General features: G+C 35.8%; 1 protein-coding gene across 1 annotated transcript in view; it reads right to left on the minus strand.

Moving 5' to 3' along the window:
- ITGA1 (integrin subunit alpha 1) overlaps window positions 1-17287 on the minus strand; it is a 205327-nt gene that overhangs the window by 7318 nt on the left and 180722 nt on the right. The window contains 7 exon segments of the mRNA XM_007486289.3: window positions 4496-4612; window positions 6384-6476; window positions 8699-8803; window positions 9024-9125; window positions 12682-12795; window positions 15690-15792; window positions 17073-17162. Of these exon segments, the coding sequence (XP_007486351.2) occupies window positions 4496-4612; window positions 6384-6476; window positions 8699-8803; window positions 9024-9125; window positions 12682-12795; window positions 15690-15792; window positions 17073-17162 (724 nt within the window).

The following is a 17287-nucleotide window of genomic DNA, read 5'->3' on the forward strand; positions in this document are numbered from 1 at the left end:
AGCATAGTCCACCTATCTGGGCAACCCAGACACAGTTTCTATTTGTCAAACTTCATCCTTCTTTGAAATGTGGCTTTTTGTTAGAAACATTTCTCTAGAAAATCACTGCGCAAAGCTTTCCTACCAATAGCCACATATCAAGTAGAGTTGGACAAATTCCAACCTCCATTTTATTCACTTAATCCATTACTCAACAAGCATTTATTGAGCTAGGCGAATCTGACCTAGTCGTAACTAGTGACAGGCACCAAGGTCTGTGTACTTCCAGTTCCAGGGATAACTTCCTATGGCAGTTGCCATCCCCAAGTCTCTCTTCACATGCCTTTGCCTTGTTGTTTTCATTTTGATTGCATGTTGGCACACGCTTTTGGACCTTCTGCACCTGGCTTTGAGAATTTCTAGAACACGTACGTAGAACTATCTTGAAAGAAAAGCTTAGTACCAATCATCCCCCCCGCTAAATTTTTATCCTACAGTCAATGTGAAATCCATTTCTGCTTTTCTATACCTACCACCAGCAACTGGGCCTTCTGAGCTCCAAGTTGAGTTACCTGATAGTCAGTGTACTTTTCTCCAGAGAATTCCTCAATTAAAGGTCTCAGTTTCATAACAACCTTTATAGAAAAACATTTGTTTGCTGGCAAATTTTTAAAACAGCTATTTCTCTGGGGAAAATCATATACCCGTAATATGCCTTTAAGTTTAAGCTACATTATTACCTCTTAAGTCTAGATAATCTAAAAAATGATCAATCAATCAAGTCCTGAGAGAAGTTTCCAATTTTCAAGACATAATTATAATGAAAATTTAGCATTTCATTTATGAGGGCTGAGTTGGCTCCAGCACTCCTCTATTTTCACACAATATACCCAGATGCATCCTATCATCCAGTATTTCTCAGAGAGGTCAGATGGTAAAGAATCTGTGTTTTATTCTTTACTTTCCCAGTAAAGTCTGGGTTCTATGGTATAGCTAAAAAGATACCTGCTTTGATGTTGGGAACCTGGGTTCAATTCTACCTATGCTACTTGTTTTCTCCAAGACTTGGTTTCCTCAACTAGAAAAACAAAGAATTGGACTAGAGAATCTCTAAGGTTCCTTTCAACCCTAAATCCATTGATCCTATGGATTCTAGGGAAGATTATCAAGAAGGTCCTTAACCTTCCCATTATTCATCTCTCCCTCCCTCTCCCAGGTGACTTGATGTTCATCCCCATCTCTTTGTCAAAACAGATTTTCAGAAATGACATCATTCATGTAAAGGTGGATGAGATTTTAGGAATAATATCCTTCTGGAAGAATTTGCATGTTAATAGAGAACATGGAATTAAGTCAAAGGAAGATGTAAGAAGTAGAGAATTTCAGGCCTCTGAATCTGAAATAATCATGAAATACTAAGCATCTACTATGTGTCAAGCACTCTGTTAAAGCACTGGGGGCATAGAAAGAGGCAAAAGAGTCTCTACCCTCAAGCAGCTCATAACGCAGCCATTATTATTATTAAAATAGTTAAAAGAAAAGATTGAGGTAAGGAAGGGTTTTTTTGGGGGGGAGGGGGTTGATATGCAGCACACTTTTCTGGAGGAAAGCTTGCTGGGATGATAAAACTCCCTGAATGCTCTACAGGTCCATCCCCAGAAGACTTTTAAAAACGGGTCATGTTCAAAGGAGAATCACTACTGGTCTGTCTGAATTTCTGCTTTAGGGAAATTTGGAGAACTGGAGAGTCAAGGGTTAGTCCTGAAAGGTCTGATCTAACCATGTTAGATCATGAATAAGTTTTATGGCTATATGGCCACAGATGACTACAGACAGCCTCTGTCTAAGTCTACATGCCAGAGAGGACTCAAGGTTCCCTTGGTATCTCCCTTGAGTGAGGGCTAAAGCCTGCCTGGCAGGAAGATTAAGGAGAAGGCTCTGGTTACTTTGTATTCTGTCATACCATTTCCCTCTTGAACAGTCAAATTCTTCCTCAGAATGATCTAGAAGGGCCCTTAACAACTACCTAGTTCAACACTCCTTTTTTTCAGATGAGGAAACTGCCCGAGTTCACCCAGATAGTCAGGGCCAGACCCTAGGTGTAAACTCGGTTCTTCTTGGGTCCAAATACAGTTCTCTTTTCCCTAGGCCAGATTCAGTATTTCTTGTGAGTTGCTGGGAGGCAGTCAGGAAACATCTGAAGAGCTCATCATATGCATTCAACAGGAAATGCTAGAGGGGACTCAGTATTCTTAGCGACTACACATTGTATCCTTATAGCCTGGCAACATCAAGTGAGAGAGAAAATCTGATGAACGGCTTGCTTTTTGGTAACTATTTACAATCTCCCCTAAAGACCCCCGACAGTCACAGTAACAAGCCTCTCAGAGTTTACCCAAAGTTCAGCTCCTTAAGGATTAAGCGGAATCCTTAGAAAGTGGCAGTGAAAGTCAAGGAACCATTTTAACTCATGAGTAGCAAACTATGTTAGGAATGGTCACACTCCGATACAAAGACCACCATCTCACCTGAGGAGATGCAAAACTGCTGATTGGCCTGACTTTACACCCAGCACACTAATAGGAACCCAGAACTCGGGCGCCACATTGTGGCTAAGACAGGTATTGCAGAAAGTGCCATTAATGCAAAACAAGAGCAACAAGGATAAGAAGAGGTGGGGGGAAAGCTTATCCCTGGATGCTGTTGAAGAAAGGCCAGAGAGTGCATCTACTTGCTAATTGGGACTCGTGTGACTTTGGAGACCCATTTTCTCCTTCCCTACCATCCCCCAAAGGGAATCTTTGCACCGCATGAAAAATCACTTGGAAAGATGGAATCCTATTCTTTCACCACAGACTTCCAGAATTTCAGAATGGAAATGAATGTCTGAAATCCTCCAACAATTGGGAGTTCTTAACACAGTATGCATGAACTTGGAATATATATATATACATGCATATCAATAAAATAATTTCCTTTGAAAAAACTATTCTGAGAAAGATGAATGGTTTTCACTAGGGGTGTTAAATTCAAATCAAAACTAGGGAGAAAACACTATAATAACATTACTTCATTTTATTTTGTTAAATATTTCCAAAATACATTTCAATCTGCTTTCAGGCATTACTTGGGAGCATTGTGGACTGCATGGGCTACCTGTTTAATAACTCTGGTCTTCTTCACCAGACATCAAAGGGATTTCATGAGCCAAAAAAGGTTAAAAATCCATCTTAACCAGTCACTTTTGGGGCTGCCATCTCAAACTGCTGATTCATATTGAGCTTAAATTCCCCCAAAGGCCCCGAATCCTTCAAATCAGTTTTTACCACTAATAAATATGGCAGCATCTTCTTGGGAATGTGGATTCTAGGATTATAAGGGAAGTTCCCAAGTTAACAAGTACCAACAATCTACATTTTAATGTATTGACTGTTTTTGTTGTGGCGGTGGTTGTTGTTTTCACTATTTTAGGAGGTAAAATATGAGGTTCCAAACTTGATATAGAGTAGCAGAATGGCACTGAGAAGAACAAAGTGACCTTGATGCAAACAAAAGTTGAATTCAAGTACTGCCAGAGACATATCCTGAGTGTTGAGTCAAAGCCTCTCAGTGGAGCAGGCAATTCTTAGAATATAAATTACTTTTGTTGTTATTTTTGTTGAGTCATTTTTAGTTGTGTCAGATTCTTTGTGACCCCTTTTAGGGTTTTCTTGGCAAAGATACCAGAGTGGTTTGCCATTTCTTTCTCCAGCTCATTTTACAGATCAGGAAACGGAGGTAAAAAGGATTAAGTGAATTGCCCAGGGTCACACAGTTTAAATAAGTGTCTGAGGCTAGATTTGAACTCAGGTCTTCCTGATTCCAGATCTGGTACTCCATCCACTGAGCAACCTAATTGTCCTAAGACTATAAATTACAGAAGTAATGAGCTGCACTGGTAAAAAAGTGTTTCATTTGAGAATTCTTTATGCCGGTGAAATCATTACTTTGTTCCTACTAATTCCACAACCTTCTATACAATTGGTAAACCAATATATTGTAGTTTTGAGTAGATTTCTATTTGTTTTGTTTGTTAACAATAATATTTTTAATTCTCCTTTATTATGCTGATAGTATAACTCAAAGAAATGTATAAAATATTCTATGCCTTCACTTTAATGGAGTTTTATATGTGAAACACCAGATTTTAAAACAATTATTAATAAAGGCTACAAAATGAGAGAATAGGATTTTATGAAACAGAAGGATCTTGGTTCATTCACAAAAATTCCATTTACAAACAACTTTTCAGGAACATGCTTCTTTTGATTAAGGTAAGTTATACAGACTTGTGTGCATATATTCATATAAATACGCATACTCCTGTACACATATATGCCCATACAGAGACAAAAGCACGACCTGATTTTTAAGGTACATTATGGCATCCAATAAATGCAAGATATTTCCTAACCATGTAGCTGTTAGTGATGATTTTTTCAACTATGATAGAAAAATAAGTGGAAAGAGCGCTCACCTTCCATAGTGCTAATATAAGAAGCATCAAAAGCAAGAATCCAGCAAAAGCACTCAAAAGGATCACCCATAATGGTACTCTGCCTGGTACAAGATCTTTTGATATCTGAATGGCCAGCTGAAAATAATGAAGATGGTAGTTAAGAGCAAGAAATGTCTTTTCAACCCATAAAACAGATTAATTATAATATTATGCACATATATGACAATCTCTAACAACATAATTATTCTAAACAGTTTCCAGGATAGCTAGGTAGCAGAGTAGATAAAGCTCCAGGCCTGGAGTCAGGAGGTCCTGGGTTCAAAATTGACCTCAGACACTTCCTAGCAGTATGCCCCTGGGCAAGTCATTTAATTCTCACTGCCTAGCCCTTATTGCTCTTCTGCCTTAGAACTGATACATGGTATTGATTATAAGACAGAAGATAAGTTTTTTTTTTTTTAAGTGACACTAAGAAAGTAGGCTTTAAAATAAAAACAAAAGAAAAAAGAATGTAGAGTACTTCATGTATTTAAATGTATATTATAAAGTTAAATCTATTTCCATATTCCCAAACTTCTTTCTTATCATATTTATAATTAGCAAAAATTTGGGGGCGCAATAGCAAGAATCCTGGACTTGGAGTCCAGGAGACCAGAGTTCAAAACCTGCCTCTAACATTAGCCATGTAACCTTGAGCAATTCACTTAACCTTTTTGAGTCTCTATTCCCTATCTACAAAATGGGTATATCTGTATTACTCTGCCTGTATTACTGATACAGATACTATCTATATACTATATTTCTGTATCTATCTCACAGGTCAAATGTAGGAATAAAATGATACAACATATATCAAAATCATTTTGTAAATTTTAAACACTCTATAAATCATGATATTATGCTCCAAAACTTTTGGGGCAGTTAGGTGGCTCAGTGGATAGCAAGACCTGGAGATATAAGTCCTAGGTTCAACTCTGACCTCAGATATTTCCTAGCTATGTGATCCTGGGCAAGTCATGTAACCCCAGGTGTGTAGTCATTACTACTGTCTTGGAAGTGGTACTTAAAGCCAATTCTAAGAGCAAAATTAAGGGTTAAAAAAATTTAAATGTATCAGGTCTGGGTTCAAATTCAACCTTCAATGCTTATTACCTCTTTGACCTTGGGAAAGTGAGCCTCCTAAACCTCAATTTTCTTATCTCTAAAAGGAAGGGATTGAACTAAATGACTCTTGAACTCACTCTAAATTCTAAACCCACAGACCTATAATTCTATCTAAATAGGTTTTTTTTTTTAAAACTATATGCATACCTGTGTGGTATTCAAGTATTAAAAAAAAATACTTACCTTCCATTAGAGAATCAATACTGTGTATATTCAAATCTGTTTGAACCCAGGACCTCTCATCTCTATGCCTGCCTTTCCACTGAGTCACCTAACTGCCACCTATTCAGTCATTTATAAACACCATATTTTCCAAGGCTGTTCATTAGATGCTAACTGAATGTCCTAATGGGTAGATAATTCTAAACGCATCATCGACAATCAAGGTGAGTAGTAAAATCACGCCTTTTAAAAAATGGTTAGAAACTACAAAAATGTAGTATGCATGGCATGACGAGAGAATGAATAGGATTGTAGCGCAGGAAGGTGTCTTGACCAGGGTCAAAGATGAACAGGTAAATGCCATGTTTGTGTCAGGTTACTATATGTTAGAATTGGACTAAAATCACATGGTAAGCAAATTAATTCCGATTTCCAGAAGAGGAGAAAAGTGCCTGGCCCTTCCCTGGAGTAGTTAGTGTCTTTCACTGTTTTAGATGTTATGTGTAAGTAAGTACAGAACTTCAGATCACAAAATTCATAATGAAACCTAGACTGTTTCCAGAATTGGTGCCGCCCTTACCTCTCTTTTCTGATTACCACTACTTAACACCAGGGATGAGTTTTCACTTTGAAGTTCTGCCTTTATAGTGAGATTTAAACTGGAAAAACTTGCCTGCAAAGAAAACAGGTGAAATTTCTATTAGCATTTATTGCATCCATACAAAGAGAAGTCATACTTAAGTCATAGTCTTCATATTTAAGGGTGTGTTTTCATTCTCTTGTCTTTTTCCTCCCTTACTTAGGTCATTGAGAGTTCACTGTCTTTAAGAAAACATTAAAAGGAATAGAAAAAGAATAAAGAAAAAGAATGTAATCTTGATTAGAATTATCCTTGGACAAAAGAAATCTACAGTCTTCTAGTAACTAGTATAATTCTTTAGGTTAAAACCTTTACCCACTGAGATTTTTATTGAGCTCATTGAAGTCAGAGACTAGACATATCAAATTTCACATTTATATCCCCATTAACTAACAGTGACAGACTTATAAGAGATGAATAATAAATTCTTACTGATTGATTGATAGTAGAATTTGTTCTCATAAACATCTGGCTATAGTAGGAGTCAAACCAAATTCACCAAAAGAAAAATTAAAAATCTGATATTTCACACTGAGTCAGTAACATGTGTGAATCTTAAAACCACATGGGCATCAGTCTTAATATTATTATAAACAAGTCAGTACTTCAAGGATCTGTAGTTTCATCTCTTTTAATTGATTGAGAAAGCAGCCTCTATCAATCTTAGCATAAGGCTTTGGGAGCTTCTGTTCAAAATTCATTAGATAGTAGCCAAATTCTATTGGCAATGTTCTTCTCCAAACTCATTCAGACAGACACAGGCCTGCCCTGGAATCTTTTAGGGCTTGGAAGAAATTGTGAGAACATAGATTAATGGAATAGCTTTCAAAATCCCAGGATCAACTCCATGCCTGGTAGAGTAGGATCTTAGCAGAGCTATCTTCTAATATTAATACAGAATGGAGTTTCACCATGCATCAATATTTTGTCTTCAATATAGGTTTCTAAATCTGGTGATATTACTGAACCAGAATAGATTGTTATTTTTAAAAAGAAACCTATTATCATCATCTAATCTCGGGTGATCACTATGTTACCTCTGTAAAAATGAAAGGGTAGTGGATATAGTAGAGATGCAAAAAAAATTTTTAAGAAAGAAAAGGACATCAATAAAACATTAACAAATATAAAGAAGAAAACAAAAAGAAATTTGAAGGGATATAAAGAAATAAAAAAATTGTTACTAATTTATTAAACTTAACATACTTGAAAAACTATACGTTTGTACAAACAAAACCAATGCAAACAAAATTAGAAGGAAAGTAACAGAGAGGACATTTTTATAACAAAACTCTATGACAAGGGTTTTAATTTCCCAAATACTTAAGGAAGCAAGTCAAATTTACAAAAAATCAAGCCATTCCTCAGTCAACGAATGGTCAAGGGACATGAATTGGCAGTTTTCACATGATGAAATCAAATCTTTCAATAATCACATGAAAAAGTGTCCTAAATCCCTCCTGATTGGAGAAATGCAAATTAAAACAACTCTGAGGTACCACCTTACACCTAGCAGACTGGCCAATATGGCAGCATAGGTAAGGTATTTAAAAAAATAAAATGTGTGGACTGAACTAGATATTTTCTGAAACACCTCCTAGCTTTTGTATTCTGTGATTCTAACAAAGAATATCTGATAGCTTTTAGTGATCAGCTACATTTATGGAGTTCTTTCCAGTTTAGAAAGCACTTCACTTAAAAAAGTGTCATGAGGGAAAATGTGCACCTAGAACTTCATAAGTTCTAGGAGTTACTTGATAATGAAACTCCTTCTATCAATGAAGATTGGAAAATATTTTGAAATTTGTAGTTTTATGAAGTCACCTGAAAATCCAAAAGGATAAATTACTCATTAATTACTCATAAATTACTCTGGGTAATATAGTTAGAATATAGTTAGAATCTCTTGGAGATGGGACAAGTTCTCTTGAAGTCAAAACCTATCCCCTATGTTCCCCATTTTACAGATAAAGAAAAGGGAGCTCAAAAAGAATTTCTCAACCATTTGGTAGGAGAGCTGGCAAGAGCCTACTACTTCTTAGGATTTTTTTTTAAAAGCTTCAATAAAAACTATTAGGGATTTTCAATATCATCCACAATTCCTAGCACTGTGAAATCAATGAGCAAAGGAGGTAATAGAAGCTTTTCAAACTGTAAAGCACTAAATAAATGTGAGTGATCATTATTATCATCATCACTGTATTTTTTAATTTTACTTTGTGTCATTAACTATCTAAACCAGGAAAATTGCTTACTTTTATGAATGTTGACTTCCACAAGATGAAGGTGACATTTACTTGACTTTTATCAGAAGGAATCACATTACACTTAATAGTTGCATATTTGCAGGTATCACAGTCCTGTTGGGAAGTGGAAGAAGACTGATTAGCAATCGCTGCTCAGATACTAGTCAGATACTATAACAAAGTTCTATAGTCAGATACTATAACAAAAGCAATTCACTTTAATTGGATATTGAATTCATTCATTTGAGATAGGGAAGTGGACAGGACTAAATGGGAAATGTGCTTATAAATTTACATTATAATGAACTCTTGTCACTTAGTTATATAAATTTACCAAAATGGTGCCTCTCTTGAGTTCTCCAGATTTTGGTATCATTTTCTTTCCAAAGTTGATATTGAAGGGATCTTGAAGGCTCCTTGGTCTGCAGTTTACATTCTGTTTTGAGACAAAAATGTTTATCAGACAGTGGGATCCTAAGCCTACTCCTTTACCCAAAGGGAAAAAAAGGAAAGAAAAGTTCTTTTAGAAAGGCACTAACGTGGACACTAACCTCAGCCACATGTAGCATTATTAGTCATGGCCGTTCCTATATGAAAGCAATAACCACTGTCCATGGTAGCATTCTTTACTTGCTAAACATGATTGCAATGGTCTGAGATGCAATGATAAGGAGGATGCAATGACATCGATATGAACAAGATCAATTTGAGTTCATGTTTATGAGCTTCTTGACTCATTAAAGTTTGTGAAATATAACAGGATAAGAAGTTCATGCCTTTAAAGTTCTTAGGATATTGAGGGATAAATGGGAAAATAGAAAGCTGTTCCAAAAAGCAGAATGTTTATTAGCACTTTTGTTTTTAAGTAGTGGCTCATATATGGTTTCCTAAAAGAAAACTTCACTAAGAGTTTAGAAGCAAAGCATCTCAATGCTGGATGCCAAGGTCACAAGACATGCAAAGTGCCAACTGCCCCTCCCAACATTGCTCTAGCTTCTACTCTTTAATCAAAGGACATGGGATTGAGGGCAGATAAATCTGAAACATAAACAATTGCAAAATAATTGCCAGCACCTTCCGGAGCCCTACTCCTTTTCCCCTACAACCAGCAAAGTTAATTTTATCTGAAAACATTGGTTGGATGAATGTGTGATAACACATTCCCTTTTTCCCTACTCCCCTCGATTAACTAGCGGCTCCTTATTACCTAGAATGCTGGGGTTGGCAAACTACAGGTGAGGCTGGCCCACCTTCTACTTTTGGACAGCCTGAGGGCTAACTGTAAAAATCATTCTTAGTTAGCAGGTCAGCTGGTGCAAAAGTAGGCAATGGGCCAGGTTTGGTCCTTCAACCACAGTTTGCTGACTACCTGGAGAGGATCATGTACAAACTCATCTTTTTGTCATTTAAACCTCTTCAAAATCTGGCTTCTTTCTGCTTCCCTAGTGCTAGTCAACATTGATTTCTACAATCCAGTTAGTCTGGCTTCCTTTTTCCTCAAACTAGACATGCCATTTCGCTGAGCTGTGCCTTTGTAGGGGCATCTAGGTAGCCCCATAGTATACAGATCACTCTACTTCAGTATACAGGGAACTGGCCTTGGAGTCAGGGGGACCTGAATTCAAATCCTGCCTCAGACACTTAGTAGCTATGTGACACTGGGCAAGTTGCTTAACCCTGTTTGACTCAGTTTCCTTATCTGTAAAATGAGTCAGAGAAGGAAATGGCAAACCACTCCAGGATCTTTGCCAAGAAAACTCAAATGGGGTCATGAAAAGTCACATACATTGAATAACAGCTATACCCCGTGTCTGGACTGCACTCCCTCTTTCCCTGTATTTATGGAATCTTTAGTCTACAGCACTCAAATACTACCTTCTGCATGAGGCTGTTTCTGGTTCCCCTAGTCACACGTTTCTCCTCTAAGTTTACCAAATACATACATATATATATACACACATATATATGCATATATATTTGGAAATACCTATAAATGTGAATTTTGAATGTGCATTGGAAAGTAGGCTCTTTCAGGGGAAGAACTACTTCACTTTTGTTTCTGAATTTCCAGAACTAACCTAAAACACTGCCTGGCATGTAGTAGGAATTTAATAAATGCTTCTAAATTAATTGATTTACTATTCCTCTTTAACTATCTCCTTGCTTATGCTCTGGTCCTAGTTTCTCACTAATTTATTTTCTAGGACTCTGGGAAACTGTTAAAAGTCTGTTTTTTAAAAATATTTTCAATAGTTGGACCACATATTTCTCAGCAAGTGATAGACGAAGGGGTTAAGTGTTTGAGGGAGTCTCTACAACTTTGGATCATGCCTGTCTTCTGTTCTAGCTTTCTGATAAAGGCATTTCATACAAACATTGTTAATGAAGAAGTTATAAAAGTCTTTTTTTTTTTAAAGAGGCAAGAGTAGAGAGGAAAAGAAATCTACCTCTTTATGATGTCTTTGGAAATAAGTCAGATTTTAAAAGGCTAAATGAATAAAGGTTAGGATAGAAACATGTTAAACATCTAGATGAAGAGTCTTATAGGGACCTCCATTTAGAAGATCTTTTTGTTAATGATTCACGGGACAGATACAATTTAGGTATTGAGGATTCAGAACCAACTTTTGCTTGGTGAAATAAAAGCGAATCAGACTGAAACAGATAAAATTGGATCAGCAGCTGTGAAAAAAAATTCTTGGACAATACTTGAGTAGATTAAGTCAAAGTTTAGTAAATGCTATTTGGTGATGATTATTTGGTGACAGACTATTCATGGAGGCTCCTGGGTGGGCAAACTGGCTAGAATTGGAATCAATCAAGAATTCAAATCCAGACTCAGACACTTAATAGTTGTGTGATTCTGGTCAAGTTATTTAATTTCTTTATGTTAGTTTCCTTTCCTCATGTGTAAAATGGGGGTGATAATAATATCCCTTATCTCCAGGGATGATTGTGAGGATAAGGTTATATTTGTAAAAGTTCTTTGCAAACCTTAAGGAACTATAAAAGTGTTAGCAATGATTAAGTCTAGATACTAGTTTTGTTTCAAGCCTTGCTCTAACCTACATGTAATGTTGTTCTTTTTTTTAAAATAGAAATGAGGGTAAAATCAATATATTAATTATTGTGGCTGCTCAGGGGCTATTTTAAATAACTATTGCTTTCTAAAAAAATTTCAAAGTGAAGCAAGTGCATTTTTATGCCTAATTTTATGAGTTGTTTATGATCTTAGTTAGGGATCACTTCATCATGGGCCCTACACAACAGTTACCTGAAATTCCCAGGAGAAACCACCTAAAGCCTTATATATACCCAAATCTATTTGCTTACTGATGTTAGAACTTTAATGACTTGACATAGATTATAACTCCTATGACACAATGCAATGGCTTTGCAGCCCAAAATAAATCATCACTCTGTAACTCATTTGGTGATGATCCTCTCCAAATGTTGCTAGATGGATCCTGCAATGCGAGGTATACAACTCACTGTGGGTCCAAACTTAAAGCCTGACTAGCTTGGTACAACTTTCCATAGCTTGCACCTTCTGGCATAATCTTTGAGAATACAGAATCACTTCCAAATCAGGAAGACTATTAGAATAGGACCTTACGAGGCAGCTGAATGAACATTTTTTATTGGGAGGATCTCTATTATTTGTATTATTTGTTTCACCATTATTGCTTTGGCAAAGCACTTGGCAGGCAAAATGAAGGACAATAAGTTTGTTATGGCATCAATTTTTTCATTTGATAGAAAATAAAACCAAGAATGATAATATTTTTAAATTAAAATATTACATATAATTTTTATTTAAATTACCTTTTTTTCTGAAAATATCTTTCTCCTTTCCTAACCCATCAAAGCCATTCATTCCTCATAAAAAAATGTTCAGCAAAACCAAACAACACATTGCCTGAGTTTAACAGTTCACACAATTCAACAATAGTCTTAAAGTAAATTAAAGATGGCAAAGGAACATGACTTACATCAGAAGATGACCATCCAGTTAGGTAGAGTACAGGATATTCATTTGATGTTAAGTTAGGGAATGAAATTTTCAGGGAAAGTTCTGGTATAGGAATATGGCCACTTTTTTGGATCTGTACAAAATAAGAGAAAAGTCTAATTAAGTATGTAATACTTAATTTATATTTGTTCTTTCAATCTTGACTGTCCTTACATACATTAATGACCTTGTTCTAATCACCATCTCTTAATTTTCATAGGCAAGAGAATCTCCCACTCAAGAAAATTGGAAGCAAGTAGATGCCAAGAAAGATGAAATTTCTTCTTTCATCTTTCTTGGCATCTACTTGCAGAAAGCAAGTAAGAAAGCAGAAAGCAGAAAAGGAAGAATCGATTCATTTAACTAAGGAGGTACCCTTATCTAGCCAGAAGTGCCAGTATGAAGTAAAATTATGTAGTGGGAAATCAAAGCCCTGCTTCACTTCCCTTTACCTTATCACTTCAGGCTTGAGGTCAGTTTCTAGGAACTCCTTGGATTGATTTCAAGCTATCTGACTTCTAGGTGAAATATCTTCCTTTGGAATTCTGACCACTTGAGAGAATATCTGAAGATTTGGGCTATCTAGACTGGAGTCCTCTGAAACTGATCTACTGGCATAAGCTTTCTGGATGGACTTCTCAGCACATCTGGAGCTACCTTCTAGGGTGGCTTCAGAGGATGCCCAATCCTGAAAGTCTAGCGCCACCTGTCAGGCACTTTCTGGGACTTCTGACTTTTCTTCTTTCTTACCCTTGGGTTACCTTCTTTGGTCTCAAAACTTACTCTGACTCCTGGTGATGGATGTGTGGAAGAAGTAAAATATCACAACACCTTGACAAAATTTCTTTGAATACTCAAATTCCCTTACTTTTCTTGAGATTGCTATTTTGTTCAGGTAAGGGTAATGCAGACAAGGAAACTTAAAAACAATGAATTCCATACTTGCTCCAGCATTCTATGGCCTGAAAGTGAAAAGACTGTATAGATAGCCTTTACGCATCAGGACTTTTCCCATCAGTTTTTCATACATTACTTATCAGCATAAGAAATTATATGGGAATTTTGGGAGAGTTTTGTAGAAGTCCCCATATGAAGGTCAGCAGACAACACAGAAAAAGACGGAATAATATTGGCCCATTTTGTTTCATTTAATTTTTTCACATTTATTTCATATTTTTAAAATTCATTTTTAGATAGTATTTTTACTTAACATTGACCTATATATAGCCACTGACCTGTATTTTATAATAAGGAACTATAAGCACGCCATAAAGGAAAAAGAAAAGATTCAGACTTCTTTTCTGTACAAAGGAGTGCAAAAAATTTTATGTAGATTTTCCAGATCCCAGTGGGTGAGGTGGGGGTGGGATGGTACTCCTAATCCCCATAATATGAAAGGGATACCCAAATTTTCTGACTACCTCTTGTCTATCAAGGTTAATTTATTCTCCGAAGTCATTCTGCACCCTTATACTGACATGACAAGTAAAATGTGAATTGTATGTTTTATTGATATAGCTTCTTTTATGTTTATAGTGAAAACTCTTTGGCAGATTGCCCATAGGAAGAGAATCATGTGGGTCATATGTGCAGTGCAACAACCACCACCATGTCATAGAAATAAAGAGTAGCATTTTTTCACTGAGTAAGAATTTCTTTATTTCTTTGTTCTTATTTTCTAATGGAGAAAAAGAAATAGTACAATGCAAGTTACTTCCATTCACTGTTATATTTTATTGTTGTCTTGTTATGCATTCATTTTGATAACCTTTATTTAAATTAAACTACTCTCACTTCATTTGAGCCTGTATATAGCACTGGACATTCTACAGAATAAGAGTCTAGCTCACCTCAAGGAGGGTTTACTACATTAGTAAAAATAAAGATCATAACAGAAGAAAACATTTATGCAAGATCCAATACAAGTAATATTGTTCTGATAATATATGTGTTAATTCAATGTGTCAGGTATCTGTGATTCCATAGAAGAGGGGACTCTTTTCATTATTCCATTTATTTATTCATTCATTCATTTATTCATTTATCCATTTATTTATTTGTTTGTTTGTTTATTTATTTATTTTAAAAAACCCTTACCTTCCATCTTGGAGTCAATACTGTGTATTGGCTCCAAGGCAGAAGAGTGGTAAGGGCTAGGCAATGGGGGTCAAGTGACTTGCCCAGGGTCACATAGCTGGGAAGTGTCTGAGGCCAGATTTGAACCTAGGACCTCCCGTCTCTAGGCCTGGATCTCAATTCACTGAGCCACCCAGCTGCCCCCTCTTTTCATTATTTTAGATAGGAACCCTTGTATGCCTTCTGAGGTGACCTAACAAAATCCTCTGGTGGCTACATTTCTGCTATTGATCCTCTCTGAACCATGCTAGATTAGACCTGGGTTCAAATTTGAACCCTTTCTAGGTTGGCTAAAACAAATCATCCTTAAAATAAAGCCTATAAGTACTGTGATGAGGCACCAGTTTAGAAATAGTAGCAAAGGAGAGCCTGCATAGAAATAGAAATATATTTAGCTTTTACTAAAATTCATATGTATGGAGATTAAACTAGTTTATTAGAGAAAATGGTGCCAAGAATTGTGTTGGAATTCTCACCTTCTTAATTATTCACATCACAATATGGCCATGATTTTCAACAAATTGAGTAAATAACTGATGAAAAGCCCAACAAAATTTGGAATAGCTTCTTGGTCTGCTTTTTCTAAAAAATGCTTTCTACTCATTGTTCCTTTAATGAAGGACGTTAGAGATTTTTATGACTGTCAATTACCAGAAATGCAAATATCATCAGGGATCTTAAAAAATTATCTTCAAACGGTGGAATTTGGAGAAGAGAGTTTTGCTTTGGGGAAGCTGAAGCAGCAGGATTAGCATGTCAGGACAAAATGTTTCCATACATGTTATGACATACAGCCTAACATAAACTTATGACTACGAGCTTTAAGATAGAATTTTAGTAGTTATTTCTTACCGAGTAGAAAACGTTGATTTCATTTCCAATGTCACTGGTTGAGTTAATAACGTCAGGGACGGTATCATTGGCCGCAATTGAAATATGATATTCACTTGCAGAACTTCAAAAGGCATTGATAAAAAATGAAATGAAGAAAAGTTTTGTTTCAATTTAGTTTGAGTCTCCTCTTTCTGCTACAAGCCATGTAATCCTAAAAATATGCTTGCATATAGACAAAGCTGAATTCTTCCCCACCCCGTCAATTTAGGGTCAGAAAGTCTAACCCCTTAGACTGCCACAAAACCAGGGCTTGAGGAGTCAGAGAATACAATTCCATTTACTGCTGACCCATATTTGGCATCTCTGTACTTTAATAAATATAATTTTTAAAATAAATCATGGCACACTGACATACACACAATAATGAAAAATTCATGTGAATTCTCTAATTTCATTTGTGCTTACTGAATTAACATTCACAAACCCCCAATAGTTTCCTGCAATAAGAATTTTTTAGGCTTGCTCCTTTTTTTCAAAGCTTAAAACTCCATGTAATTCTTGAAGCTTTTAATTATAACTTCAAAATTCAACTGATCCTTTCATCCTGGTGGTGTCATCTGAATGTGGAGTCCAAGAGATGGTTTTCTTAAGCAGAATTCCAGAAGAAAGTAAAGGAAAGATGAATAAAAGAAATCCTTTGAAAACATTTTACTGGAATTTGTCTTTCATGAAATGGAATGGAAGGAATTCTTGAAGAAAGCCAAAGTATTAGGAAAAGTGCATGCATTAGAATGGAAAAAATAATTTGCAAAAAAGGAAAAGAAATATACAAAGATAGACTTGTATGTCTTACAATTCAGACTCTTTTTGCATTTATGACTTCCTACATGTGCTTGACATTCATTCTCAGAATTTCCCGGTTCCTGATGTTTATTCTTAACATGATTCTATCACTCTCTTGCCTATTGAATGCTATTAGGGATAAAATAATATTATAAAAGTTATAGACAAAAGGCTAAAATGGAAAGATAGTTTAAAATAATTGGAGGGTAAAAGTAGTAAAATAATTTAAAAAATATCAAATAAAATAATAAACTGCAAATAATAGTTTTCAATAAAAAATGGGTTCATATTTTATTCTGTCCAGGAAGATAGCACAACCATTTTTTATGTGCGTAGAATAAGGACTAAGGTTCATGAGTTATGTTACCAGCTCATCACTAGCTCTAAACCTCAGTTTACTCACATATAAAAAGAAAGAAATAATAATTGCCCTTCATGTCTCATTGAGGGTGTTCTAGGTGGTTTACTTGGTAAACCTCTAACTCTAGTCATCACTTTTATCTAGATTTAAAGAAGCATTTCCCCTTACAAAATAGTAATAAGCAGGTGTTTGTGTACCTGGAAAACTGAAGTTCGGCTTCATATTTTACTGGAATGGAAATATCTACTTCGTTGTCAAAAAGCGCCTCTAGAGGTTCTTCACTGTCACTGAAAAATGACCAACATATTCACATCAGAACGGCTTAAAGTATTCGGTCTAGACTATTGGCATCTGGTATTTTGCTTTGTTTTGATTTTCTTTTTAGAACAGTGGTTCTGTTGTAGGCAATTAA

This window comes from Monodelphis domestica, chromosome 3 (assembly GCF_027887165.1).
Source record: "Monodelphis domestica isolate mMonDom1 chromosome 3, mMonDom1.pri, whole genome shotgun sequence".
Taxonomy (NCBI): Eukaryota; Metazoa; Chordata; class Mammalia; order Didelphimorphia; family Didelphidae; genus Monodelphis; species Monodelphis domestica.